General features: G+C 71.0%; 1 protein-coding gene across 2 annotated transcripts in view; it reads left to right on the forward strand.

Annotated features, from left to right (window-relative positions):
• The first annotated feature begins 821 nt into the window (after positions 1 to 821).
• Positions 822 to 27115, forward strand: part of rbbp5 (retinoblastoma binding protein 5) — a 57269-nt gene continuing 30975 nt past the window's right edge. For both annotated transcript variants that reach the window (XM_087973465.1, XM_087973466.1), the window contains exon 1: positions 822 to 946. In XM_087973465.1, the coding sequence (XP_087829591.1) occupies positions 928 to 946 (19 nt within the window). In that variant the 5' untranslated portion in view covers positions 822 to 927. The remainder of the gene's footprint in view (positions 947 to 27115) is intronic.

Genomic DNA, 27115 nt, shown 5'->3' on the forward strand with positions numbered 1-27115 from the left:
GCATTTGGATTATTGTGAGCAGTTTTGGGCTCCACATCTAAGGAACGATGTGCTGGCCTTGGAGGGGTCCAGCGGAGGTTATGGAGAACGATCCTGGGGGTGAAGGTCTTGACATATGATGAACAGGTTGAGGACTCTGGGTCTGTACACGATGGAGTTCAGAAGGATGAGGGGGAACCTGATTGAAACTTACAGAATACTGACAGGCCTGACTAGAGTGGACGACGAGATGCTTCCACTAGTGGAAGAGACGAGGCCCCCAGGAATGACCCTTTAGAATTGAAATGAGAAGATTTTTCTTCAGCCAAAGGGCAGTTAAGCTGTAGGCTGTGGAGGCCAAGTCATTAAGTGTATTTAAGACATGGATAGATAAGTTCTTGATAAGTAAGAGGATCAAGGGTTACAGGTAGAAGGCAGAAGATAGGGTTAAGAAACAGATTAGCCATGATTGAATAGCGGAACAGACTGGATGGGTTGAATGCCATATTCATGTTCCTATGTCTTTGATCTTATTATCAATCCTTCCATAAACATTTTCACAAAGACATCAATGAAATGAACAAAATAAACAAGAACAGCAACTACTTCCAGGTCCTTTAGACTGTGAAACATCTCATGGTGTATCACAGGAACATTACAGAACAAAATATGACAGATATGATTCAGTTCCACAGACGCTGAGGATTTCCAGGGGATTTCTGGTGTTTATTTTAAACTTTGTGAGTGCAGTTCAGGCCGGAACCTTGTACCGCGGACAGTGCTCCCCGCGCCGGGGGGGAGGGCGGCGGCTGGGGACCGGCGGAGGGGTTTGACCGTCGGACCTGGAGGAGGCGGCCGCCCCGGGGCTCTGGATCGTGAAGGAAAGTGGCGGTTGGTGGTGTTTGAGCCGGAGCCCGGGGGGAGGAGGAGGAACCAGAGCGGGAGAGGATGAACCTGGAGCTGCTGGGTGAGGGGGAAACATCACAACCTGGGCCTGGGGGAGGGGGAGAAGAGAGGGAGGGGGGGGGGGGGGGGGGGAGGGGGGGAGGAGAGGGAGAGGGAGGGGAGAGGAGGGAGGGGGGGGGGGGGGGGAGGGGAGAGAGGAGGTGGGGGAGAGGGAGAGGGGGGTGAGGGAGAGGGGGTGGTGGAGGGAGAGGGGGGTGGGGGAGAGGAGAGGGGGGTGGGGGAGAGGGAGAGGGAGAGGGGGGTGAGGGAGAGGGGGGTGGGGGAGAGGGAGAGGGGGGTGGGGGAGAGGGAGAGGGGGGTGGGGGAGAGGGAGAGGGGGGTGAGGAGAGGGGGGTGGGGGAGAGGGAGAGGGGGGTGGGGGAGAGGGAGAGGGAGAGGGGGGTGGGGGAGAGGGAGAGGGGGGTGGGGGAGAGGGGGGTGGGGGAGGGAGGGGAGAGGGAGGGGGGTGGGGGAGAGGGAGAGGGGGGGGAGAGGGAGAGGGGGGAGAGGGAGGGGGAGGGGAGAGGGAGAGGGGGGGGGGGAGAGGGAGGGGGAGAGGGGGGGGGGGAGGGGGGGGGAGAGGAGAGGGAGGGAGGGGGAGAGGGAGAGGGGGGGGAGAGGGGGGGAGGAGGGGAGAGGGAGAGGGAGAGGGGGGGAGTGGGAGGGGGGGGTGAGGGAGAGGGGGGTGGGGGTGAGGGAGAGGGGGGTGGGGGAGAGGGAGGGGGGGGGTGGGGGAGAGGGAGGGGGGGGGAGGGGGGGAGGGGAGAGGGGGTGGGGGAGTGGGGGGGGAGGGGGGGTGGGTGAGGGGGGGGGGAGGGTGGGGGGTGGGAGTGGGGGGGGGGGAGAGGGTGAGGGTGGGGGGGTGAGGGAGAGGGGGGGGGGGTGAGGGTGAGGGGGGGGGGGGGTGTGGGAGGGGTGGGGGGGGGAGTGGGAGAGGGTGTGGGGGTGTGGGGGGGGGTGGGGGAGAGGGGGGGGGTGGGTGGGGGAGTGGGAGAGGGGGGGGGAGTGGGGGTGGGGGGTGTGGGGGGGGTGTGGGTGTGGGGGGGGGGGGAGAGGGGGGTGGGGGAGAGGGAGAGGGGGGGGGGAGGGAGGGGGAGAGGGAGAGGGGGGGGGAGAGGGAGAGGGAGAGGGAGAGGGAGAGGGAGGGGGGGGGAGAGGGGGGGGGAGAGGGAGGGGGAGAGGGGGGGGGAGAGGGAGAGGGAGAGGGGGGGGGGAGAGGGAGAGGGAGAGGGAGAGGGGGGGGAGAGGGAGGGGGAGAGGGAGAGGGGGGGGGAGAGGGAGGGGGAGAGGGAGAGGGAGAGGGAGAGGGGGGGGGAGGGGGAGAGGGAGAGGGGGGGGAGAGGGAGGGGGAGGGGGAGAGGGAGAGGGAGAGGGGGGGGGAGAGGGAGAGGGAGAGGGAGAGGGGGGGGGAGGGGGAGAGGGAGAGGGGGGGGAGAGGGAGGGGGAGGGGGAGAGGGAGAGGGAGAGGGGGGGGAGAGGGAGAGGGAGAGGGAGAGGGGGGGGGAGAGGGAGAGGGAGAGGGGGGGGAGAGGGAGAGGGAGAGGGGGGGGGAGAGGGAGAGGGGGGGAGAGGGAGGGGGAGAGGGAGAGGGAGAGGGGAGGGGAGAGGGAGAGGGAGAGGGGGGGGAGAGGGAGAGGGAGAGGGGGGGGAGAGGGGGGGGGGGGAGAGGGAGAGGGAGAGGGGGGGGAGAGGGAGAGGGAGAGGGGGGGGAGAGGGGGGGGGGAGAGGGAGAGGGGGGGGGAGAGGGAGAGGGAGAGGGGGGGGAGAGGGGGGGGGGGGGAGAGGGAGAGGGAGAGGGGGGGGAGAGGGAGAGGGAGAGGGGGGGGAGAGGGGGGGGGGAGAGGGAGAGGGAGGGGGGGGGAGAGGGAGAGGGAGAGGGAGAGGGGGGGGAGAGGGAGAGGGGGGGGAGAGGGAGGGGGGGGGGGAGAGGGGGGGGGGGGAGAGGGAGGGGGGGGGGAGGGAGAGGGAGGGGGGGGGAGAGGGAGGGGGGGGGGAGGGAGAGGGAGGGGGGGGAGAGGGAGAGGGAGGGGAGAGGGAGGGGGGGGGAGAGGGAGAGGGGGGGGGAGAGGGAGAAGGGGGGGAGAGGGAGGGGGAGAGGGAGGGGGAGAGGGAGAGGGAGAGGGGGAGAGGGAGGGGGGGGGGAGAGGGAGAGGGGGGGGAGAGGGAGAGGGAGGGGGGGGAGAGGGAGAGGGGGGGGAGAGGGAGAGGGAGAGGGGGGGGGGGGAGAGGGAGAGGGAGGGGGAGAGGGAGAGGGGGGGGGAGAGGGAGAGGGAGAGGGAGGGGGGGGGAGAGGGAGAGGGGGGGGGGAGAGGGAGAGGGAGAGGGGGGGGGGAGAGGGAGAGGGGGGGGAGAGGGAGAGGGGGGGGGAGAGGGAGAGGGAGAGGGGGGGGAGAGGGAGAGGGAGAGGGGGGGGAGAGGGAGAGGGAGGGGAGAGGGAGAGGGGGAGGGGAGAGGGAGAGGGGGAGGGGAGAGGGGGAGGGGGAGAGGGAGAGGGAGAGGGAGAGGGAGAGGGGGGGGGAGAGGGGGGGGGAGAGGGGGGAGGGAGAGGGAGAGGGGGGGGGAGAGGGAGAGGGAGAGGGAGGGGGAGAGGGAGAGGGGGGGGGGAGAGGGAGAGGGAGAGGGGGGGGGGAGAGGGAGAGGGAGAGGGGGGGGAGAGGGAGAGGGAGAGGGGGGGGAGAGGGAGAGGGAGAGGGGGGGGGAGAGGGAGAGGGGGGGAGAGAGGGAGAGGGGGTGGGGGGGAGAGGGAGAGGGAGAGGGGGGAGGGAGGGGGGGGAGAGGGAGGGAGAGGGAGAGGGAGAGGGGGGGGAGAGAGGGAGAGGGGGTGGGGGGGAGAGGGAGAGGGGGGAGGGAGGGGGGGGGGAGAGGGAGAGGGAGAGGGGGGGGGGAGAGGGAGAGGGAGAGGGGGGGGAGAGGGAGAGGAGAGGGGGGGGAGAGGGAGAGGGAGAGGGGGTGGGGGGGAGAGGGAGAGGGGGGAGGGAAGGGGGGGAGAGGGGGGAGGGAGGGGGGGGGAGAGGGAGAGGGGGGGGGAGAGGGAGAGGGAGAGGGGGGGGAGAGAGGGAGAGGGGGTGGGGGGGGAGAGGGAGAGGGGGGTGGGAGGGGGGGGGGAGAGGGAGAGGGGGGGGGGAGAGGGAGAGGGGGGGGGAGAGGGATAGGGAGAGGGGGAGGGAGAGGGGGGGGGAGAGGGAGAGGGGGGGGAGAGGGAGAGGGAGAGGGGGGGGAGGGGAGAGGAGAGGGGGGGAGAGGGAGAGGGAGAGGGGGGGGGGAGAGGAGAGGGGGGGGGAGAGGGAGAGGGAGAGGGGGGGGGAGAGGGAGAGGGAGAGGGGGGGGGGAGAGGGAGAGGGAGAGGGGGGGGGGAGAGGAGAGGGAGAGGGGGGGGGGGAGAGGGAGAGGGAGAGGGGGGGGGGAGAGAGGGAGAGGGGGGGGGAGAGAGGGAGAGGGGGGGGGAGAGGGAGAGGGGGGGGGGAGAGGGAGAGGGAGAGGGGGGGGAGAGGGAGAGGGAGAGGGGGGGGAGAGGGAGAGGGAGAGGGGGGGGAGAGGGAGAGGGAGAGGGGGGGGAGAGAGGGAGAGGGGGTGGGGGGGAGAGGGAGAGGGAGGGGGGAGGGAGAGGGAGAGGGGGGGGGGGAGAGGGAGAGGGAGAGGGGAGGGAGAGGGGGGGGGGAGAGGGAGAGGGAGGGGGGGGGAGAGGGAGGGGGGGGGAGAGGGAGAGGGGGGGGAGAGAGGGAGGGGGGGGGAGAGAGGGAGAGGGAGAGGGGGGGGAGAGAGGGAGAGGGAGAGGGGGGGGAGAGAGAGGGAGAGGGAGAGGGAGAGAGGGAGGGGGGGGAGAGAGGGAGAGGGGGGGGAGAGGGAGAGGGAGAGGGAGAGGAGAGGAGGGGAGGGGGAGGAGGGAGAGGGAGGGGAGGGGAGAGAGGGAGAGGAGGGGGAGGGAGAGGGAGAGGAGGGGAGGGGAGAGGGGGGAGGAGAGGGAGAGGAGGGGGAGGGAGAGGGGAGAGAGGAGGGAGGGGGGAGGAGGGGGGGGGGAGAGGGGAGGGAGGAGGGGGGGGAGAGGGGAGGGGGGAGGGGGGGAGGGGGGAGGAGGGGGGAGGGGAGGAGGGAGAGGGGGGGAGGGGAGGAGGGAGAGGGGGGGAGGGGGGAGGAGGGGGGGGAGGGGGGGAGAGGGAGAGGGGGGGGAGAGAGAGGGAGAGGGGGGGGGAGAGAGAGGGGGAGAGAGAGGGAGAGGGGGGGGAGAGAGGGAGAGGGAGAGAGGGAGAGGGAGAGGGGGGGGGGAGGAGAGGGAGAGGGAGAGGGGGGGGAGAGGGAGAGGGAGAGGGGGGAGGGAGAGGGAGAGAGGGAGGAGAGGAGGGAGGGGGAGGGGGGGAGGAGGGAGGGGGAGGAGGGAGAGGGAGAGGGGAGGGGAGAGAGGGAGAGGAGGGGGAGGGAGAGGGAGAGAAGGGAGGGGAGAGGGAGAGGAGGGGGAGGGAGAGGGGAGAGAGGGGGGAGGGGGGGGAGAGGGGAGGGGGAGAGGGAGAGGAGGGGGAGGGAGAGGGGAGAGAGGGGGGAGGAGGGGGGGGGAGAGGGGAGGGGGGGGGGAGGAGGGGGGGGAGAGGGGAGGAGGGAGAGGGGGGGAGGGGGAGGAGGGGGGGGGAGGGGGGAGGAGGGGGGGGAGGGGGGAGGAGGGGGGGAGAGGGGAGGAGGGAGAGGGGGGGAGGAGGGGAGGGGGGAGGAGGGGAGGGGGGAGAGGGGGGAGGAGGAGGGGAGGAGGAGAGAGGGGGAGGAGAGGGAGAGGGGGAGGAGAGGGAGAGGGGGGGGAGGAGAGAGAGGGAGAGGAGGGGAGGAGAGAGGGGGGGAGGAGAGAGAGGGAGAGGAGAGGAGGGGAGGGGAGAGGGGGGAGGAGAAGGAGGGGAGAGGGGGGAGGAGAGGGAGAGGAGGGGGAGGGGGAGAGAGGGGGAGGGGGGAGAGGGAGAGGAGGGGAGGGGGGAGAGGGAGAGGAGGGGAGGGGGGAGAGGGAGAGGGGGGGAGGAGGGAGGGGGAGAGAGGGGGGAGGAGGGAGAGGGGGGAGAGGAGGGAGAGGGAGGGGGGGGAGGAGGGAGGGGGAGAGAGGGGGGAGGAGGGAGAGGGGGAGAGGAGGGAGAGGGAGGGGGGGGAGGAGGGAGAGGGGGAGAGGAGGGAGAGGGAGGGGGGGAGGAGGGAGGGGGAGAGAGGGGGAGAGGAGGGAGAGGGAGGGGAGGGGAGAGGGGGGGAGGAGGGAGAGGGAGAGGAGGGGAGGGGAGAGGGGGGGAGGAGAGGGAGAGGAGGGGGAGGAGGGAGAGGAGAGGAGGGGGAGGAGGGGGGGGAGAGGGGGAGGAGGGAGGGGGAGAGAGGGGGAGGAGAGGGAGAGGGGGAGGAGAGGGAGAGGGGGGGGAGGAGAGAGAGGGAGAGGAGGGGAGGAGAGAGGGGGGGAGGAGAGAGAGGGAGAGGAGGGGGAGGGGGAGAGAGGGGGAGGGGGGAGAGGGAGAGGGGGGGAGGAGGGAGAGGGAGAGGGGGGAGGAGGGAGGGGGAGAGAGGGGAGAGGAGGGGAGGAGAGAGGGGGGGAGGAGAGAGAGGGAGAGGAGGGGGAGGGGGAGAGAGGGGGAGGGGGGAGAGGGAGAGGGGGGGAGGAGGGAGGGGGAGAGAGGGGGGAGGAGGGAGGGGGAGAGAGGGGGAGAGGAGGGAGAGGGAGAGGAGGGGAGGGGAGAGGGGGGGAGGAGGGAGAGGGAGAGGAGGGGAGGGGAGAGGGGGGGAGGAGAGGGAGAGGAGGGGGAGGAGGGAGAGGAGAGGAGGGGGAGGAGGGAGAGGAGAGGAGGGAGAGGAGAGGAGGGGGAGGAGGGAGAGGAGAGGAGGGGAGGGGAGAGGGGGGGAGGAGAGGGGGAGGAGGGAGAGGGGGGGAGGAGGGGGAGAGAGGGGGAGGGGAGAGGGGGGAGGAGGAGGAGAGGGAGAGGGGGGGAGGAGAGAGGGAGAGGGGGGGAGGAGAGAGGGGAGGGGGGGAGGAGAACGGAACGAGGGTGAGGGGGTGAGAGAGTCGGAACGAGGGTGAGGGGGAGAGGGAGTCGGAACGAGGGGAGAGGGAGTCGGAACGAGGGGGAGGGGGAGAGGGAGTCGGAACGAGGGGGAGGGGGAGAGGGAGACGGAACGAGGGGGAGAGGGAGACGGAACGAGGGGGAGAGGGAGACGGAACGAGGGGGAGGGGAGAGGGAGACGGAACGAGGGGGAGGGGGAGAGGGAGACGGAACGAGGGGGAGGGGGAGAGGGAGACGGAACGTGGGGGAGGGGGAGAGGGAGACGGAACGTGGGGGAGGGGGAGAGGGAGACGGAACGAGGGGGGGGGGGAAACGGAACGTGGGGGAGGGGGAGAGGGAGACGGAACCTGGGGGAGCGGGAGAGGGAGACGGAACGTGGGGGAGGGGCCGAGGGAGACGGAACGATGGGGAGAGGGAGACGGAACGAGGGGGAGAGGGAGACGGAACGAGGGGGAGGGGGAGAGGGAGACGGAACGAGGGGGAGGGGGCGAGGGAGACGGAACGAGGGGGAGGGGGAGAGGGAGACGGAACGAGGGGGAGGGGGAGAAGGAGACGGAACGAGGGGGAGGGGGAGAGGGAGACGGAACGAGGGGGAGGGGGAGAGGGAGACGGAACGAGGGGGAGGGGGAGAAGGAGGCGGAACGAGGGGGAGGGGGAGAGGGAGGCGGAACGAGGGGGAGGGGGAGAGGGAGGCGGAACGAGGGGGAGGGGGAGAGGGAGGCGGAACGAGGGGGAGGGGGAGAGGGAGACGGAACGAGGGGGAGGGGGAGAGGGAGACGGAACGAGGGGGAGGGGGAGAGGGAGACGGAACGAGGAGGTGGGGGAGACGGAACCAGGGGGAGGAGGAGGGGGAGACGGAACGATGGGGTGGGGGCGAGGGAGACGGAACGATGGGGTGGGGGCGAGGGAGACGGAACGAGGGGGAGGGAGAGAGGGAGACGGAACGAGGGGGAGGGGGAGAGGGAGACGGAACGAGGGGTGGGGGAGGGGGAGACGGAACGAGGGGTGGGGGAGGGGGAGACGGAACGAGGGGTGGGGGAGGGAGAGACGGAACGAGGGGTGGGGGAGGGGGAGACGGAACGAGGGGGAGGGGGAGAGGGAGACGGAACGAGGGGGAGGGGGAGAGGGAGACGGAACGAGGGGGAGAGGGAGACGGAACGAGGGGGAGGGGGAGAGGGAGACGGAACGAGGGGGAGGGGGAGAGGGAGACGGAACGAGGGGGAGAGGGAGAGGGAGACGGAACGAGGGGGAGGGGGAGCGGGAGACGGAACGAGGGGGAGGGGGAGCGGGAGACGGAACGAGGGGGAGGGGGAGAGGGAGACGGAACGAGGGGGAGGGGGCGAGGGAGACGGAACGAGGGGGAGGGGGCGAGGGAGACGGAACGAGGGGGAGGGGGAGAGGGAGACGGAACGAGGAGGTGGGGGAGACGGAACCAGGGGGAGGGGGAGGGGGAGACGGAACGATGGGGTGGGGGCGAGGGAGACGGATCGAGGGTGAGGGGGGAGAGGGAGACGGAACGAGGGTGAGGGGGTGAGGGAGTCGGAACGAGGGTGAGGGGGAGAGGGAGTCGGAACGAGGGGGAGGGGAGAGGGAGTCGGAACGAGGGGGAGGGGGAGAGGGAGACGGAACGAGGGGGAGAGGGAGTCGGAACGAGGGGGAGGGGGAGAGGGAGTCGGAACGAGGGGGAGGGGGAGAGGGAGTCGGAACGAGGGGGAGGGGGAGAGGGAGTCGGAACGAGGGGGAGGGGGAGAGGGAGTCGGAACGAGGGGGAGGGGGAGGGGGAGACGGAACGAGGGGGAGGGGGAGACGGAACGAGGGGGAGGGGGAGAGGGAGAGGGAGACGGAACGAGGGGGAGGGGGAGAGGGAGACGGAACGAGGGGGAGGGGGAGAGGGAGACGGAACGAGGGGGAGGAAAAGAGAGAGAGAGGGGGAGGGGGAGAGGGAGGGGGAGACGGAACGAGGGGGAGGGGGAGGGGAGACGGAACGAGGGGGAGGGGGAGAGGGAGACGGAACGAGGGGGAGGGGGAGAGGGAGACGGAACGAGGGGGAGGGGGAGAGGGAGACGGAACGAGGGGGAGGGGGAGAGGGAGACGGAACGAGGGGGAGGGGGTGAGGGAGACGGAACGAGGGGGAGGGGGAGAGGGAGGGGGAACGAGGGGGAGGGGGGAGAGGGAGACGGAACGAGGGGGAGGGGGAGACGGTTCGAAGGGGAGCCGGAACGAGGGGGAGTGGGAGGGTGAGACGGAACGAGGGGGAGTGGGAGTGTGAGACGGAACGAGGGGGAGGGGGAGAGGGAGACGGAACGAGGGGGAGGGGGAGAGGGAGACGGAACGAGGGGGAGGGGGAGAGGGAGACGGAACGAGGGGGAGGGGGAGAGGGAGACGGAACGAGGAGGTGGGGGAGACGGAACCAGGGGGAGGGGGAGGGGGAGAGGGAAACGGAGGGTGGGGGAGAGGGAGACGGAACGAGGGGGAGAGGGAGACGGAACGAGCGGGAGAGGGAGACGGAACGAGGGGGAGCCGGAAGGTGGGGAGGGGGAGGGCTAGACGGAACGAGGGGGAGGGGGAGCGGGAGACGGAACGAGGGGGAGGGGGAGCGGGAGACGGAACGAGGGGGAGGGGGAGAGGGAGACGGAACGAGGGGGAGGGGGCGATGGAGACGGAACGAGGGGGAGGGGGCGAGGGAGACGGAACGAGGGGGAGGGGGAGAGGGAGACGGAACGAGGAGGTGGGGGAGACGGAACCAGGGGGAGGGGGAGGGGGAGAGGGAAACGGAGGGTGGGGGAGAGGGAGACGGAACGAGGGGGAGGGGGAGAGGGAGACGGAGCGTGGGGGAGACGGAACGAGGGGGAGAGGGAGACGGAACGAGGGGGAGAGGAAAACGGAACGAGGGGGAGGGGAGAAGGAGACGGAACGAGGGGGAGGGGGAGAGGGAGACGGAACGTGGGGGAGGGGGAGAGGGAGACGGAACGTGGGGGAGGGAGAGAGGGAGACGGAACGTGGGGAGGGGGAGAGGGAGACGGAACGAGGGGGAGAGGGAGACGGAACGAGGGGGAGGGGGAGAGGGAGACGGAACGAGGGGGAGGGGGAGAGGGAGACGGAACGAGGGGGAGAGGGAGACGGAACGTGGGGGAGGGGGAGAGGGAGACGGAACGAGGGGGAGGGGGAGAGGGAGACGGAACGAGGGGGAGGGGGAGCGGGAGACGGAACGAGGGGGAGGGGGAGCGGGAGACGGAACGAGGGGGAGGGGGGAGCGGGAGACGGAACGAGGGGGAGGGGGAGCGGGAGACGGAACGAGGGGGAGGGGGAGAGGGAGACGGAACGAGGGGGAGGGGGAGAGGGAGACGGAACGAGGGGGAGGGGGCGAGGGAGACGGAACGAGGGGGAGGGGGAGAGGGAGTCGGAACGAGGGGGAGAGGGAGTCGGAACGAGGGGGAGGGGGAGAGGGAGTCGGAACGAGGGGGAGGGGGAGAGGGAGTCGGAACGAGGGGGAGGGGGAGAGGGAGACGGAACGAGGGGGAGGGGGAGAGGGAGACGGAACGAGGGGGAGAGGGAGACGGAACGAGGGGGAGGGGAGAAGGAGACGGAACGAGGGGGAGGGGGAGAGGGAGACGGAACGTGGGGGAGGGGGAGAGGGAGACGGAACGTGGGGGAGGGAGAGAGGGAGACGGAACGTGGGGGAGGGGGAGAGGGAGACGGAACGAGGGGGAGAGGGAGACGGAACGAGGGGGAGGGGGAGAGGGAGACGGAACGAGGGGGAGGGGGAGAGGGAGACGGAACGAGGGGGAGAGGGAGACGGAACGTGGGGGAGGGGGAGAGGGAGACGGAACGAGGGGGAGTAGGAGAGGGAGACGGAACGAGGGGGAGAGGAGAGGGAGACGGAACGAGGGGGAGGGGGAGCGGGAGACGGAACGAGGGGGAGGGGGAGCGGGAGACGGAACGAGGGGGAGGGGGAGAGGGAGACGGAACGAGGGGGGAGGGGGAGAGGGAGACGGAACGAGGGGGAGGGGGCGAGGGAGACGGAACGAGGGGGAGGGGGCGAGGGAGACGGAACGAGGGGGAGGGGGAGAGGGAGACGGAACGAGGAGGTGGGGGAGACGGAACCAGGGGGAGGGGGAGACGGAACGATGGGGTGGGGGCGAGGGAGACGGAACGAGGGGGAGGGGGAGAGATCGACGGAACGAGGGTGAGGGGGTGAGGGAGTCGGAACGAGGGTGAGGGGGAGAGGGAGTCGGAACGAGGGGGAGAGGGAGTCGGAACGAGGGGGAGGGGAGAGGGAGTCGGAACGAGGGGGAGGGGGAGAGGGAGACGGAACGAGGGGGAGAGGGAGTCGGAACGAGGGGGAGAGGGAGTCGGAACGAGGTGGAGGGGGAGAGGGAGTCGGAACGAGGGGGAGGGGGAGAGGGAGTCGGAACGAGGGGGAGGGGGAGAGGGAGTCGGAACGAGGGGGAGGGGGAGAGGGAGTCGGAACGAGGGGGAGGGGGAGAGGGAGTCGGAGCGAGGGGGAGGGGGAGAGGGAGTCGGAACGAGGGGGAGGGGGAGAGGGAGACGGAACGAGGGGGAGGGGGAGGGAGACGGAACGAGGGGGAGGGGGAGACGGAACGAGGGGGAGACGGAACGAGGGGGAGGGGGAGACGGAACGAGGGGGAGAGGGAGACGGAACGAGGGGGAGGGGGAGACGGAACGAGGGGGGAGGTGAGAGGGAGACGGAACGAGGGGGAGGGGGAGAGGGAGACGGAACGTGGGGGAGGGGGAGAGGGAGACGGAACGAGGGGGAGAGGGAGACGGAACGAGGGGAGGGGGAGAGGGAGACGGAACGAGGGGGAGGGGGAGAGGGAGACGGAACGTGGGGGAGGGGGAGAGGGAGACGGAACGTGGGGGAGGGGGAGAGGGAGACGGAACGAGGGGGAGAGGGAGACAGGACGAGGGGGCTGGGGGGAGGGAGACGGAACGAGGGGGAGGGGGAGAGGGAGAGGGAGACGGAACGAGGGGGAGGGGGAGAGGGAGACGGAACGAGGGGGAGGGGGAGAGGGAGACGTAATGAGGGGGAGAGGGAGACGGAACGAGGGGGAGGGGAGAGGGAGACGGAAGGAGGGGGAGAGGGAGACAGAACGAGGGGGAGAGGGAGACAGAACGAGGGGGAGGGGGAGAGGGAGACGGAACGAGGGGGAGGGGGAGAGGGAGACGGAACGAGGGGGAGGGGGAGAGGGAGACGGAACGAGGGGGAGGGGGAGAGGGAGACGGAACGAGGGGGAGGGGGAGAGGGAGACGGAACGAGGGGGAGGGGGAGAGGCAGACGGAACGAGGGGGAGGGGGAGAGGAAGAGGGAGACGGAACGAGGGGGGAGGGGGAGAGGGCGACGGAACGAGGGGGAGGGGGAGAGGGAGACGGAACGAGGGGGAGGGGGAGAGAGAGACGGAACGAGGGGGAGGGGGAGAGAGAGACGGAACGAGGGGGAGGGGGAGAGGGAGACGGAACGAGGGGGAGGGGGAGAGGGAGACGGAACGAGGGGGAGGGGGAGAGGGAGACGGAACGAGGGGGAGGGGGAGAGGGAGACGGAACGAGGGGGAGGGGGAGAGGGAACCAGGAACGAGGGGGAGAGGGAACCAGGAACGAGGGGGAGGGGGAGAGGGAACCAGGAACGAGGAGGTGGGGGAGAGGGAGAGGGGAGACGGAACGAGGGGGAGGGGGAGAGGAAGAGGGAGACGGAACGAGGGGGAGGGGAGAGGGCGACGGAACGAGGGGGAGGGGGAGAGGGAGACGGAACGAGGGGGAGGGGGAGAGAGAGACGGAACGAGGGGGAGGGAGAGAGGGAGACGGAACGAGGGGGAGGGGGAGAGGGAGACGGAACGAGGGGGAGGGGGAGAGGGAGACGGAACGAGGGGGAGGGGGAGAGGGAGACGGAACGAGGGGGAGGGGGAGAGGGAGACGGAACGAGGGGGAGGGGGAGAGGGAGACGGAACGAGGGGGAGGGGGAGAGGGAGACGGAACGAGGGGGAGGGGGAGAGGGAGACGGAACGAGGGGGAGGGGGAGAGGGAGACGGAACGAGGGGGAGGGGGAGAGGGAGACGGAACGAGGGGGAGGGGGAGAGGGAGACGGAACGAGGGGGAGGGGGAGACGGATCGAAGGGGAGCCGGAAGGAGGGGAGGGGGAGGGTGAGATGGAATGAGGGGGAGTGGGAGGGTGAGACAGAACGAGGGGGAGGGGGAGGGTGAGACGGAACGAGGGGGAGGGGGAGAGGGAGACGGAACGAGGGGGAGGGGGAGAGGGAGACGGAACGAGGGGGAGGGGGAGAGGGAGACGGAACGAGGGGGAGGGGGAGAGGGAGACGGAACGAGGAGGTGGGGGAGACGGAACCAGGGGGAGGGGGAGGGGGAGACGGAACCAGGGGGAGGGGGAGGGGGAGACGGAACGATGGGGAGGGGGCGAGGGAGACGGAACGAGGGGGAGGGGGAGAGGGAAACGGAGGGTAGGGGAGACGGAACGAGGGGGAGGGGGAGCGGGAGACGGAACGAGGGGGAGAGGGAGACGGAACGAGGGGGAGAGGGAGACGGAACGAGGGGGAGAGGGAGACGGAACGAGCGGGAGAGGGAGACGGAACGAGGGGGAGGGGGAGAGGAAGACGGAACGAGGGGGAGGGGGAGAGACGGAACGAGGGGAGAGGGAGACGGAACGAGGGGGAGCCGGAAGGTGGGAGGGGGAGGGCGAGACGGAACGAGGGGGAGGGGGAGAGGGAGACGGAACGAGGGGGAGGGGGAGAGGGAGACGGTACGCGGGGGAGGGGGAGAGGGAGACGGAACGAGGGGGAGGGGGAGAGGGAGACGGAACGAGGGGGAGGGGGAGAGGGAGACGGAACGAGGGGGAGGGGGAGAGGGAGACGGAACGAGGGGGAGAGGGAGACGGAACGAGGGGGAGTGGGAGAGGGAGACGGAACGAGGGGGAGTGGGAGAGGGAGACGGAACGAGGGGGAGGGGGAGAGGGAGACTGAACGAGGGGGAGGGGGAGAGGGAGACGGAACGAGGAGGTGGGGGAGACGGAACCTGGAACGAGGAGGTGGGGGAGACGGAACGAGGGGGAGGGGGCGAGGGAGACGGAACGAGGGGGAGGGGGAGAGGGAGACGGAGGGTGGGGGAGACGGAACGAGGGGGAGAGGGAGACGGAACGAGGGGGAGAGGGAGACGGAACGAGGGGAGGGGGAGAGGGAGACGGAACGAGGGGGAGGGCGGGAGGGAGACGGAACGAGGGGGAGGGGGAGAGGGAGACGGAACGAGGGGGAGAGGGAGATGGAACGAGGGGGAGTGGGAGAGGGAGACGGAACGAGGGGGAGGGGGAGAGGGAGACGGAACGAGGAGGTGGGGGAGACGGAACCAGGGGGAGGGGGAGAGGGAGACGGAACGAGGGGGAGGGGGAGAGGGAGACGGATCGAGGAGGTGGGGGAGACGGAACCAGGGGGAGGGGGAGAGGGAGACGGAACCAGGGGGAGGGGGAGGGGGAGACGGAACGATGGGGAGGGGGCGAGGGAGACGGAACGAGGGGGAGGGGAGAGGGAAACGGAGGGTAGGGGAGACGGAACGAGGGGGAGAGGGAGACGGAACGAGGGGGAGAGGGAGACGGAACGAGGGGGAGAGGGAGACGGAACGAGCGGGAGAGGGAGACGGAACGAGGGGGGAGAGGAAGACGGAACGAGGGGGAGGGGGAGAGGGAGACGGAACGAGGGGGAGAGGAGACGGAACGAGAGGGAGCCGGAAGGTGGGGAGGGGAGGGCGAGACGGAACGAGGGGGAGGGGGAGAGGGAGACGGAACGAGGGGGAGGGTGAGAGGGAGACGGTACGCGGGGGAGGGGGAGAGGGAGACGGAACGAGGGGAGGGGGAGAGGGAGACGGAACGAGGGGAGGGGGAGAGGGAGACGGAACGAGGGGGAGGGGGAGAGGGAGACGGAACGAGGGGGATGGGGAGAGGGAGACGGAACGAGGGGGAGTGGGAGAGGGAGACGGAACGAGGGGGAGGGGGAGAGGGAGACTGAACGAGGGGGAGGGGGAGAGGGAGACGGAACGAGGAGGTGGGGGAGACGGAACCTGGAACGAGGAGGTGGGGGAGACGGAACGAGGGGGAGGGGGCGAGGGAGACGGAACGAGGGGGAGGGGGAGAGGGAGACGGAGGGTGGGGGAGACGGAACGAGGGGGAGAGGGAGACGGAACGAGAGGGAGACGGAACGAGGGGGAGAGGGAGACGGAACGAGGGGGAGGGGGGGAGGGAGACGGAACGAGGGGGAGGGGAGACGGAACGAGGGGGAGCCGGAAGGTGGGGAGGGGAAGGGTGAGACGGAACGAGGGGGAGGGGGAGAGGGAGACGGAACGAGGGGGAGGGGGAGAGGGAGACGGAACGAGGGGGATGGGGAGAGGGAGACGGAACGAGGGGGATGGGGAGAGGGAGACGGAACGAGGGGTAGTGGGAGAGGGAGACGGAACGAGGGGGAGTGGGAGAGGGAGACGGAACGAGGGGGAGTGGGAGAGGGAGACGGAACGAGGGGGAGTGGGAGAGGGAGACGGAACGAGGGGGAGTGGGAGAGGGAGACGGAACGAGGGGGAGTGGGAGAGGGAGACGGAACGAGGGGGAGTGGGAGAGGGAGACGGAACGAGGGGGAGAGGGAGACGGAACGAGGGGGAGGGGGAGAGGGAGACGGAACGAGGGGGAGGGGGAGAGGGAGACGGAACGAGGGGGAGGGGAGAGGGAGACGGAACGAGGGGGAGGGGGAGAGGGAGACGGAACGAGGGGGAGGGGGAGAGGGAGACGGAACGAGGGGGAGGGGGAGAGGGAGACGGGGGGAGGGGGAGGGGGAGAGGGAGACGGGGGGAGGGGGAGGGGGAGAGGGAGACGGGGGAGGGGGAGAGGGAGACGGGGGGAGGGGGAGAGGGAGACGGGAACGAGGGGGAGGGGGAGAGGGAGACGGAACGAGGGGAGGTGGAGAGGGAGACGGAACGAGGGGGAGGGGGAGAGGGAGCCGGAACGAGGGGGAGGGGAGAGGGAGACGGAACGAGGGGAGGGGGAGAAGGAACCAGGAACGAGGGGGAGGGGGAGAGGGAACCAGGAACGAGGAGGTGGGGGAGACGGAACCAGGGGAGGGGGAGACGGAACGAGGGGGAGGGGGAGAGGGAGACGGAGGGTGGGGGAGACGGAACGAGGGGGAGAGGGAGACGGAACGAGGGGGAGAGGGAGACGGGGGGAGGGGGAGAGGGAGACGGAACGAGGGGGAGGGGGAGAGGGAGACGGAACGAGGGGGAGGGGGAGAAGGAGACGGAACGAGTGGGAGAGGGAGACGGAACGAGGGGGATGGGGAGAGAGGGAGACGGAACGAGGGGGAGAGGGAGACGGAACGAGGGGGAGGGGGAGAGGGAGACGGAACGAGGGGGAGGGGGAGAGGGAGACGGAACGAGGGGGAGAGGGAGACGGAACGAGGGGGAGGGGGAGAGGGAGACGGAACGAGGGGGAGGGGGAGAGGGAGACGGAACGAGGGGGAGGGGGAGAGGGAGACGGAACGAGGGGGAGGGGGAGACGGATCGAAGGGGAGCCGGAAGGAGGGGAGGGGGAGAGTGAGATGGAATGAGGGGGAGGGTGAGATGGAATGAGGGGGAGTGGAGGGTGAGACGGAACGAGGGGGAGGGGAGAGGGAGACGGAACGAGGGGGAGGGGGAGAGGGAGACGGAACGAGGGGGAGGGGGAGAGGGAGACGGAACGAGGGGGAGGGGGAGAGGGAGACGGAACGAGGGGGAGGGGGAGAGGGAGACGGAACGAGGGGGAGGGGGAGAGGGAGACGGAACGAGGGGGAGGGGGAGAGGGAGACGGAACGAGGGGGAGGGGGAGAGGGAGACGGAACGAGGAGGTGGGGGAGACGGAACCAGGGGGAGGGGGAGGGGGAGACGGAACCAGGGGGAGGGGGAGGGGGAGACGGAACGATGGGGAGGGGGCGAGGAAGACGGAACGAGGGGGAGGGGGAGAGGGAAACGGAGGGTAGGGGAGACGGAACGAGGGGGAGGGGGAGCGGGAGACGGAACGAGGGGGAGAGGGAGACGGAACGAGGGGGAGAGGGAGACGGAACGAGGGGGGGAGGGAGACGGAACGAGGGGGAGAGGGAGACGGAACGAGCGGGAGAGGGAGACGGAACGAGGGGGAGGGGGAGAGGAAGACGGAACGAGGGGGAGGGGGAGAGGGAGACGGAACGAGGGGGAGAGGGAGACGGAACGAGGGGGAGCCGGAAGGTGGGGAGGGGGAGGGCGAGACGGAACGAGGGGGAGGGGGAGAGGGAGATGGAACGAGGGGGAGGGGGAGAGGGAGACGGTACGCGGGGGAGGGGGAGAGGGAGACGGAACGAGGGGGAGGGGGAGATGGAGACGGAACGAGGGGGAGGGGGAGAGGGAGACGGAACGAGGGGGAGAGGGAGACGGAACGAGGGGGAGTGGGAGAGGGAGACGGAACGAGGGGGAGTGGGAGAGGGAGACGGAGGGTGGGGGAGACGGAACGAGGGGGAGAGGGAGACGGAACGAGTGGGAGACGGAACGAGGGGGAGAGGGAGACGGAACGAGGGGAGGGGGAGAGGGAGACGGAACGAGGGGGAGGGCGGGAGGGAGACGGAACGAGGGGGAGGGGGAGAGGGAGACGGAACGAGGGGGAGAGGGAGACGGAACGAGGGGGAGTGGGAGAGGGAGACGGAACGAGGGGGAGTGGGAGAGGGAGACGGAACGAGGGGGAGGGGGAGAGGGAGACTGAACGAGGGGGAGGGGGAGAGGGAGACGGAACGAGGAGGTGGGGGAGACGGAACCTGGAACGAGGAGGTGGGGGAGACGGAACGAGGGGGAGGGGGCGAGGGAGACGGAACGAGGGGGAGGGGGAGAGGGAGACGGAGGGTGGGGGAGACTGAACGAGGGGGAGAGGGAGACGGAACGAGAGGGAGACGGAACGAGGGGGAGAGGGAGACGGAACGAGGGGAGGGGGAGAGGGAGACGGAACGAGGGGAGGGGGAGAGGGAGACGGAACGAGGGGGGGGGGGAGGGAGACGGAACGAGGGGGAGGGGGAGACGGAACGAGGGGGAGCCGGAAGGTGGGGAGGGGGAGGGTGAGACGGAACGAGGGGGAGGGGGAGAGGGAGACGGAACGAGGGGGAGGGGGAGAGGGAGACGGAACGAGGGGGAGGGGGAGAGGGAGACGGAACGAGGGGGAGGGGGAGAGGGAGACCGAACGAGGGGGAGGGGGAGAGGGAGACGGAACGAGGGGGAGGGGGAGAGGGAGACGGAACGAGGGGGAGGGGGAGACGGATCGAAGGGGAGCCGGAAGGTGGGGAGGGGGAGGGTGAGATGGAACGAGGGGGAGTGGGAGGGTGAGACGGAACGAGGGGGAGGGGGAGAGGGAGACGGAACGAGGGGGAGGGGGAGAGGGAGACGGAACGAGGGGGAGGGGGAGAGGGAGACGGAACGAGGAGGTGGGGGAGACGGAACCAGGGGGAGGGGGAGGGGGAGACGGAACCAGGGGGAGGGGGAGGGGGAGACGGAACGATGGGGAGGGGGCGAGGGAGACGGAACGAGGGGGAGGGGGAGAGGGAAACGGAGGGTAGGGGAGACGGAACGAGGGGGAGAGGGAGACGGAACGAGGGGGAGAGGGAGACGGAACGAGGGGGAGAGGGAGACGGAACGAGGGGGAGAGGGAGACGGAACGAGGGGGAGAGGGAGACGGAACGAGGGGGAGAGGGAGACGGAACGAGGGGGAGAGGGAGACGGAACGAGGGGGAGAGGGAGACGGAACGAGGGGGAGAGGGAGACGGAACGAGGGGGAGGGGGAGAGGAAGACGGAACGAGGGGGAGGGGGAGAGGGAGACGGAACGAGGGGGAGAGGGAGACGGAACGAGGGGGAGCCGGAAGGTGGGGAGGGGGAGGGCGAGACGGAACGAGGGGGAGGGGGAGAGGGAGACGGAACGAGGGGGAGGGGGAGAGGGAGACGGTACGCGGGGGAGGGGGAGAGGGAGACGGAACGAGGGGGAGGGGGAGAGGGAGACGGAACGAGGGGGAGGGGGAGAGGGAGACGGAACGAGGGGGAGGGGGAGAGGGAGACGGAACGAGGGGGAGGGGGAGAGGGAGACGGAACGAGGGGGAGGGGGAGAGGGAGACGGAACGAGGGGGAGGGGGAGAGGGAGACGGAACGAGGGGGAGAGGGAGACGGAACGAGGGGGAGTGGGAGAGGGAGACGGAACGAGGGGGAGTGGGAGAGGGAGACGGAACGAGGGGGAGTGGGAGAGGGAGACGGAACGAGGGGGAGTGGGAGAGGGAGACGGAACGAGGGGGAGGGGGAGAGGGAGACTGAACGAGGGGGAGGGGGAGAGGGAGACGGAACGAGGAGGTGGGGGAGACGGAACCTGGAACGAGGAGGTGGGGGAGACGGAACGAGGGGGAGGGGGCGAGGGAGACGGAACGAGGGGGAGGGGGAGAGGGAGACGGAGGGTGGGGGAGACGGAACGAGGGGGAGAGGGAGACGGAACGAGGGGAGGGGGAGAGGGAGACGGAACGAGGGGGAGGGGGGGAGGGAGACGGAACGAGGGGGAGGGGGAGAGGGAGACGGAACGAGGGGGAGTGGGAGAGGGAGACGGAACGAGGGGGAGTGGGAGAGGGAGACGGAACGAGGGGGAGTGGGAGAGGGAGACGGAACGAGGGGGAGGGGGAGAGGGAGACGGAACGAGGGGGAGGGGGAGAGGGAGACGGAACGAGGAGGTGGGGGAGACGGAACCTGGAACGAGGAGGTGGGGGAGACGGAACGAGGGGGAGGGGGCGAGGGAGACGGAACGAGGGGGAGGGGGAGAGGGAGACGGAGGGTGGGGGAGACGGAACGAGGGGGAGAGGGAGACGGAATGAGAGGGAGACGGAACGAGGGGGAGAGGGAGACGGAACGAGGGGAGGGGGAGAGGGAGACGGAACGAGGGGGAGGGGGGGAGGGAGACGGAACGAGGGGGAGGGGGAGACGGAACGAGGGGGAGCCGGAAGGTGGGGAGGGGGAGGGTGAGACGGAACGAGGGGGAGGGGGAGAGGGAGACGGAACGAGGGGGAGGGGGAGAGGGAGACGGAACGAGGGGGATGGGGAGAGGGAGACGGAACGAGGGGGATGGGGAAAGGGAGACGGAACGAGGGGGAGTGGGAGAGGGAGACGGAACGAGGGGGAGTGGGAGAGGGAGACGGAACGAGGGGGAGTGGGAGAGGGAGACGGAACGAGGGGGAGTGGGAGAGGGAGACGGAACGAGGGGGAGTGGGAGAGGGAGACGGAACGAGGGGGAGTGGGAGAGGGAGACGGAACGAGGGGGAGTGGGAGAGGGAGACGGAACGAGGGGGAGTGGGAGAGGGAGACGGAACGAGGGGGAGTGGGAGAGGGAGACGGAACGAGGGGGAGAGGGAGACGGAACGAGGGGGAGGGGGAGAGGGAGACGGAACGAGGGGGAGGGGGAGGGGGAGAGGGAGACGGAACGAGGGGGAGGGGGAGAGGGAGACGGAACGAGGGGGAGGGGGAGAGGGAGACGGAACGAGGGGGAGGGGGAGAGGGAGACGGGGGGAGGGGGAGGGGGAGAGGGAGACGGGGGGAGGGGGAGGGGGAGAGGGAGACGGGGGGAGGGGGAGAGGGAGACGGAACGAGGGGGAGGGGGAGAGGGAGACGGAACGAGGGGGAGGTGGAGAGGGAGACGGAACGAGGGGGAGGGGGAGAGGGAGACGGAACGAGGGGGAGGGGGAGAGGGAGACGGAACGAGGGGGAGGGGGAGAGGGAACCAGGAACGAGGGGGAGGGGGAGAGGGAACCAGGAACGAGGAGGTGGGGGAGACGGAACCAGGGGGAGGGGGAGACGGAACGAGGGGGAGGGGGAGAGGGAGACGGAGGGTGGGGGAGACGGAACGAGGGGGAGAGGGAGACGGAACGAGGGGGAGAGGGAGACGGAACGAGGGGGAGAGGGAGACGGAACGAGGGGGAGGGGGAGAGGGAGACGGAACGAGGGGGAGGGGGAGAGGGAGACGGAACGAGGGGGAGGGGGAGAGGGAGACGGAACGAGGGGGAGGGGGAGAAGGAGACGGAACGAGGGGGAGAGGGAGACGGAACGAGGGGGATGGGGAGAGGGAGACGGAACGAGGGGGAGGGGGAGAGGGAGACGGAACGAGGGGGAGGGGGAGAGGGAGACGGAACGAGGGGGAGGGGGAGAGGGAGACGGAACGAGGGGGAGAGGGAGACGGAACGAGGGGGAGGGGGAGACGGAACGAGGGGGAGGGGGAGAGGGAGACGGAACGAGGGGGAGGGGGAGAGGGAGACGGAACGAGGGGGAGGGGGAGAGGGAGACGGAACGAGGGGGAGGGGGAGACGGATCGAAGGGGAGCCGGAAGGTGGGGAGGGGGAGGGTGAGATGGAACGAGGGGGAGTGGGAGGGTGAGACGGAACGAGGGGGAGGGGGAGAGGGAGACGGAACGAGGGGGAGGGGGAGAGGGAGACGGAACGAGGGGGAGGGGGAGAGGGAGACGGAACGAGGGGGAGGGGGAGAGGGAGACGGAACGAGGAGGTGGGGGAGACGGAACCAGGGGGAGGGGGAGGGGGAGACGGAACCAGCGGGAGGGGGAGGGGGAGACGGAACGATGGGGAGGGGGCGAGGGAGACGGAACGAGGGGGAGGGGGAGAGGGAAACGGAGGGTAGGGGAGACGGAACGAGGGGGAGAGGGAGACGGAACGAGGGGGAGAGGGAGACGGAACGAGGGGGAGAGGGAGACGGAACGAGGGGGAGAGGGAGACGGAACGAGGGGGAGAGGGAGACGGAACGAGCGGGAGAGGGAGACGGAACGAGGGGGAGGGGGAGAGGAAGACGGAACGAGGGGGAGGGGGAGAGGAAGACGGAACGAGGGGGAGGGGGAGAGGGAGACGGAACGAGGGGGAGAGGGAGACGGAACGAGGGGGAGCCGGAAGGTGGGGAGGGGGAGGGCGAGACGGAACGAGGGGGAGGGGGAGAGGGAGACGGAACGAGGGGGAGGGGGAGAGGGAGACGGAACGAGGGGGAGGGGGAGAGGGAGACGGAGGGTGGGGGAGACGGAACGAGGGGGAGAGGGAGACGGAACGAGGGGAGGGGGAGAGGGAGACGGAACGAGGGGGAGGGGGGGAGGGAGACGGAACGAGGGGGAGGGGGAGAGGGAGACGGAACGAGGGGGAGAGGGAGACGGAACGAGGGGGAGTGGGAGAGGGAGACGGAACGAGGGGGAGTGGGAGAGGGAGACGGAACGAGGGGGAGGGGGAGAGGGAGACGGAACGAGGGGGAGGGGGAGAGGGAGACGGAACGAGGAGGTGGGGGAGACGGAACCTGGAACGAGGAGGTGGGGGAGACGGAACGAGGGGGAGGGGGCGAGGGAGACGGAACGAGGGGGAGGGGGAGAGGGAGACGGAGGGTGGGGGAGACGGAACGAGGGGGAGAGGGAGACGGAATGAGAGGGAGACGGAACGAGGGGGAGAGGGAGACGGAACGAGGGGAGGGGGAGAGGGAGACGGAACGAGGGGGAGGGGGGGAGGGAGACGGAACGAGGGGGAGGGGGAGTCGGAACGAGGGGGAGCCGGAAGGTGGGGAGGGGGAGGGTGATTCGGAACGAGGGGGAGGGGGAGAGGGAGACGGAACGAGGGGGAGGGGGAGAGGGAGACGGAACGAGGGGGATGGGGAGAGGGAGACGGAACGAGGGGGATGGGGAGAGGGAGACGGAACGAGGGGGAGTGGGAGAGGGAGACGGAACGAGGGGGAGTGGGAGAGGGAGACGGAACGAGGGGGAGTGGGAGAGGGAGACGGAACGAGGGGGAGTGGGAGAGGGAGACGGAACGAGGGGGAGTGGGAGAGGGAGACGGAACGAGGGGGAGTGGGAGAGGGAGACGGAACGAGGGGGAGTGGGAGAGGGAGACGGAACGAGGGGGAGAGGGAGAGGGAGACGGAACGAGGGGGAGAGGGAGACGGAACGAGGGGGAGAGGGAGACGGAACGAGGGGGAGAGGGAGACGGAACGAGGGGGAGGGGGAGAGGGAGACGGAACGAGGGGGAGGGGGAGAGGGAGACGGAACGAGGGGGAGGGGGAGAGGGAGACGGAACGAGGGGGAGGGGGAGAGGGAGACGGAACGAGGGGGAGGGGGAGAGGGAGACGGGGGGAGGGGGAGGGGGAGAGGGAGACGGGGGGAGGGGGAGGGGGAGAGGGAGACGGGGGGAGGGGGAGAGGGAGACGGGGGGAGGGGGAGAGGGAGACGGAACGAGGGGGAGGGGGAGAGGGAGACGGAACGAGGGGGAGGTGGAGAGGGAGACGGAACGAGGGGGAGGGGGAGAGGGAGACGGAACGAGGGGGAGGGGGAGAGGGAGACGGAACGAGGGGGAGGGGGAGAGGGAACCAGGAACGAGGGGGAGGGGGAGAGGGAACCAGGAACGAGGAGGTGGGGGAGACGGAACCAGGGGGAGGGGGAGACGGAACGAGGGGGAGGGGGAGAGGGAGACGGAGGGTGGGGGAGACGGAACGAGGGGGAGAGGGAGACGGAACGAGGGGGAGAGGGAGACGGAACGAGGGGGAGGGGGAGAGGGAGACGGAACGAGGGGGAGGGGGAGAGGGAGACGGAACGAGGGGGAGGGGGAGAGGGAGACGGAACGAGGGGGAGGGGGAGAGGGAGACGGAACGAGGGGGAGGGGGAGAAGGAGACGGAACGAGGGGGAGAGGGAGACGGAACGAGGGGGATGGGGAGAGGGAGACGGAACGAGGGGGAGGGGGAGAGGGAGACGGAACGAGGGGGAGGGGGAGAGGGAGACGGAACGAGGGGGAGGGGGAGAGGGAGACGGAACGAGGGGGAGGGGGAGACGGAACGAGGGGGAGGGGGAGACGGAACGAGGGGGAGGGGGAGACGGAACGAGGGGGAGGGGGAGAGGGAGACGGAACGAGGGGGGGGGGGAGAGGGAGACGGAACGAGGGGGAGGGGGAGAGGGAGACGGAACGAGGGGGAGGGGGAGAGGGAGACGGAACGAGGGGGAGGGGGAGAGGGAGACGGAACGAGGGGGAGGGGGAGAGGGAGACGGAACGAGGGGGAGGGGGAGAGGGAGACGGAACGAGGGGGAGGGGGAGACGGATCGAAGGGGAGCCGGAAGGTGGGGAGGGGGAGAGTGAGATGGAACGAGGGGGAGTGGGAGGGTGAGACGGAACGAGGGGGAGGGGGAGAGGGAGACGGAACGAGGGGGAGGGGGAGAGGGAGACGGAACGAGGGGGAGGGGGAGAGGGAGACGGAACGAGGAGGTGGGGGAGACGGAACCAGGGGGAGGGGGAGGGGGAGACGGAACCAGCGGGAGGGGGAGGGGGAGACGGAACGATGGGGAGGGGGCGAGGGAGACGGAACGAGGGGGAGGGGGAGAGGGAAACGGAGGGTAGGGGAGACGGAACGAGGGGGAGAGGGAGACGGAACGAGGGGGAGAGGGAGACGGAACGAGGGGGAGAGGGAGACGGAACGAGGGGGAGAGGGAGACGGAACGAGGGGGAGAGGGAGACGGAACGAGGGGGAGAGGGAGACGGAACGAGCGGGAGAGGGAGACGGAACGAGGGGGAGGGGAAGAGGAAGACGGAACGAGGGGGAGGGGGAGAGGAAGACGGAACGAGGGGGAGGGGGAGAGGGAGACGGAACGAGGGGGAGAGGGAGACGGAACGAGGGGGAGCCGGAAGGTGGGGAGGGGGAGGGCGAGACGGAACGAGGGGGAGGGGGAGAGGGAGACGGAACGAGGGGGAGGGGGAGAGGGAGACGGTACGCGGGGGAGGGGGAGAGGGAGACGCGACGAGGGGGAGGGGGAGAGGGAGACGGGACGAGGGGGAGGGGGAGAGGGCGACGGGACGAGGGGGAGGGGGAGAGGGCGACGGAACGAGGGGGAGGGGGAGAGGGCGACGGAACGAGGGGGAGGGGGAGAGGGCGACGGGACGAGGGGGTGAGGGAGAGGGAGACGGAACGAGGGGGAGGGGGAGAGGGAGACCGGACGAGGGGGAGAGGGAGACGGGACGAGGGGGAGGGGGAGAGGGAGACGGAACGAGGGGGAGGGGAGAGGGAGACGGAACGACGGGGAGGGGAGAGGGAGACGGAACGAGGGGGAGGGGGAGAGGGAGACGGAACGAGGGGGAGGGGGAGAGGGAGACGGAACGAGGGGGAGGGGGAGAGGGAGACGGAACGAGGGGGAGGGGGAGAGGGAGACGGAACGAGGAGGTGGGGGAGACGGAACCAGGGGGAGGGGGAGGGGGAGACGGAACCAGCGGGAGGGGGAGGGGGAGACGGAACGATGGGGAGGGGGCGAGGGAGACGGAACGAGGGGGAGGGGGAGAGGGAAACGGAGGGTAGGGGAGACGGAACGAGGGGGAGAGGGAGACGGAACGAGGGGGAGAGGGAGACGGAACGAGGGGGAGAGGGAGACGGAACGAGGGGGAGAGGGAGACGGAACGAGCGGGAGAGGGAGACGGAACGAGGGGGAGGGGGAGAGGAAGACGGGACGAGGGGGAGAGGGAGACCGGACGAGGGGGAGAGGGAGACGGGACGAGGGGGAGGGGGAGAGGGAGACCGGACGAGGGGGAGAGGGAGACGGGACGAGGGGGAGGGGGAGAGGGAGACGGGACGAGGGGGAGGGGGAGAGGGAGACGGGACGAGGGGGAGGGGGAGAGGGCGACGGGACGAGGGGGAGGGGGAGAGGGAGACGGGACGAGGGGGAGGGGGAGAGGGCGACGGGACGAGGGGGAGGGGGAGAGGGCGACGGGACGAGGGGGAGGGGGAGAGGGCGACGGGACGAGGGGGAGGGGGAGAGGGCGACGGGACGAGGGGGAGGGGGAGAGGGCGACGGGACGAGGGGGAGGGGGAGAGGGCGACGGGACGAGGGGGAGGGGGAGAGGGCGACGGAACGAGGGGGAGGGGGAGAGGGCGACGGAACGAGGGGGAGAGGGCGACGGAACGAGGGGGAGGGGGAGAGGGCGACGGAACGAGGGGGAGGGGGAGAGGGAGACGGAACGAGGGGGAGGGGGAGAGGGAGACGGAACGAGGGGGAGGGGGAGAGGGAGACGGAACGAGGGGGAGGGGGAGAGGGAGACGGAACGAGGGGGAGGGGGAGAGGGAGACGGAACGAGGGGGAGGGGGAGAGGGAGACGGAACGAGGGGGAGGGGGAGAGGGAGACGGAACGAGGGGGAGGGGGAGAGGGAGACGGAACGAGGGGGAGGGGGAGAGGGAGACGGAACGAGGGGGAGGGGGAGAGGGAGACGGAACGAGGGGGTGGGGGAGAGTGAGACGGAACGAGGGGGAGGGGGAGAGGGAGACGGAACGAGGGGGAGGGGGAGAGGGAGACGGAACGAGGGGGAGGGGGAGAGGGAGACGGAACGAGGGGGAGGGGGAGAGGGAGACGGAACGAGGGGGAGGGGGAGAGGGAGACGGAACGAGGGGGAGGGGGAGAGGGAGACGGAACGAGGGGGAGGGGGAGAGGGAGACGGAACGAGGGGGAGGGGGAGAGGGAGACGGAACGAGGGGGAGGGGGAGAGGGAGACGGAACGAGGGGGAGGGGGAGAGGGAGACGGAACGAGGGGGAGGGGGAGAGGGAGACGGAACGAGGGGGAGGGGGAGAGGGAGACGGAACGAGGGGGAGGGGGAGAGGGAGACGGAACGAGGGGGAGGGGGAGAGGGAGACGGAACGAGGGGGAGGGGGAGAGGGAGACGGAACGAGGGGGAGGGGGAGAGGGAGACGGAACGAGGGGGAGGGGGAGAGGGAGACGGAACGAGGGGGAGGGGGAGAGGGAGACGGAACGAGGGGGAGGGGGAGAGGGAGACGGAACGAGGGGGAGGGGGAGAGGGAGACGGAACGAGGGGGAGGGGGAGAGGGAGACGGAACGAGGGGGAGGGGGAGAGGGAGACGGAACGAGGGGGAGGGGGAGAGGGAGACGGAACGAGGGGGAGGGGGAGAGGGAGACGGAACGAGGGGGAGGGGGAGAGGGAGACGGAACGAGGGGGAGGGGGAGAGGGAGACGGAACGAGGGGGAGGGGGAGGGGGAGACGGAACGAGGGGGAGGGGGAGACGGAACGAGGGGGAGGGGGAGACGGAACGAGGGGGAGGGGGAGACGGAACGAGGGGGAGGGGGAGAGGGAGGCGGAACGAGGGGGAGGGG

This window comes from Chiloscyllium plagiosum, unplaced genomic scaffold, assembly GCF_037043375.1.
Source record: "Chiloscyllium plagiosum isolate Xiang-an unplaced genomic scaffold, Cpla_swu_hap1 HiC_scaffold_26, whole genome shotgun sequence".
Taxonomy (NCBI): Eukaryota; Metazoa; Chordata; class Chondrichthyes; order Orectolobiformes; family Hemiscylliidae; genus Chiloscyllium; species Chiloscyllium plagiosum.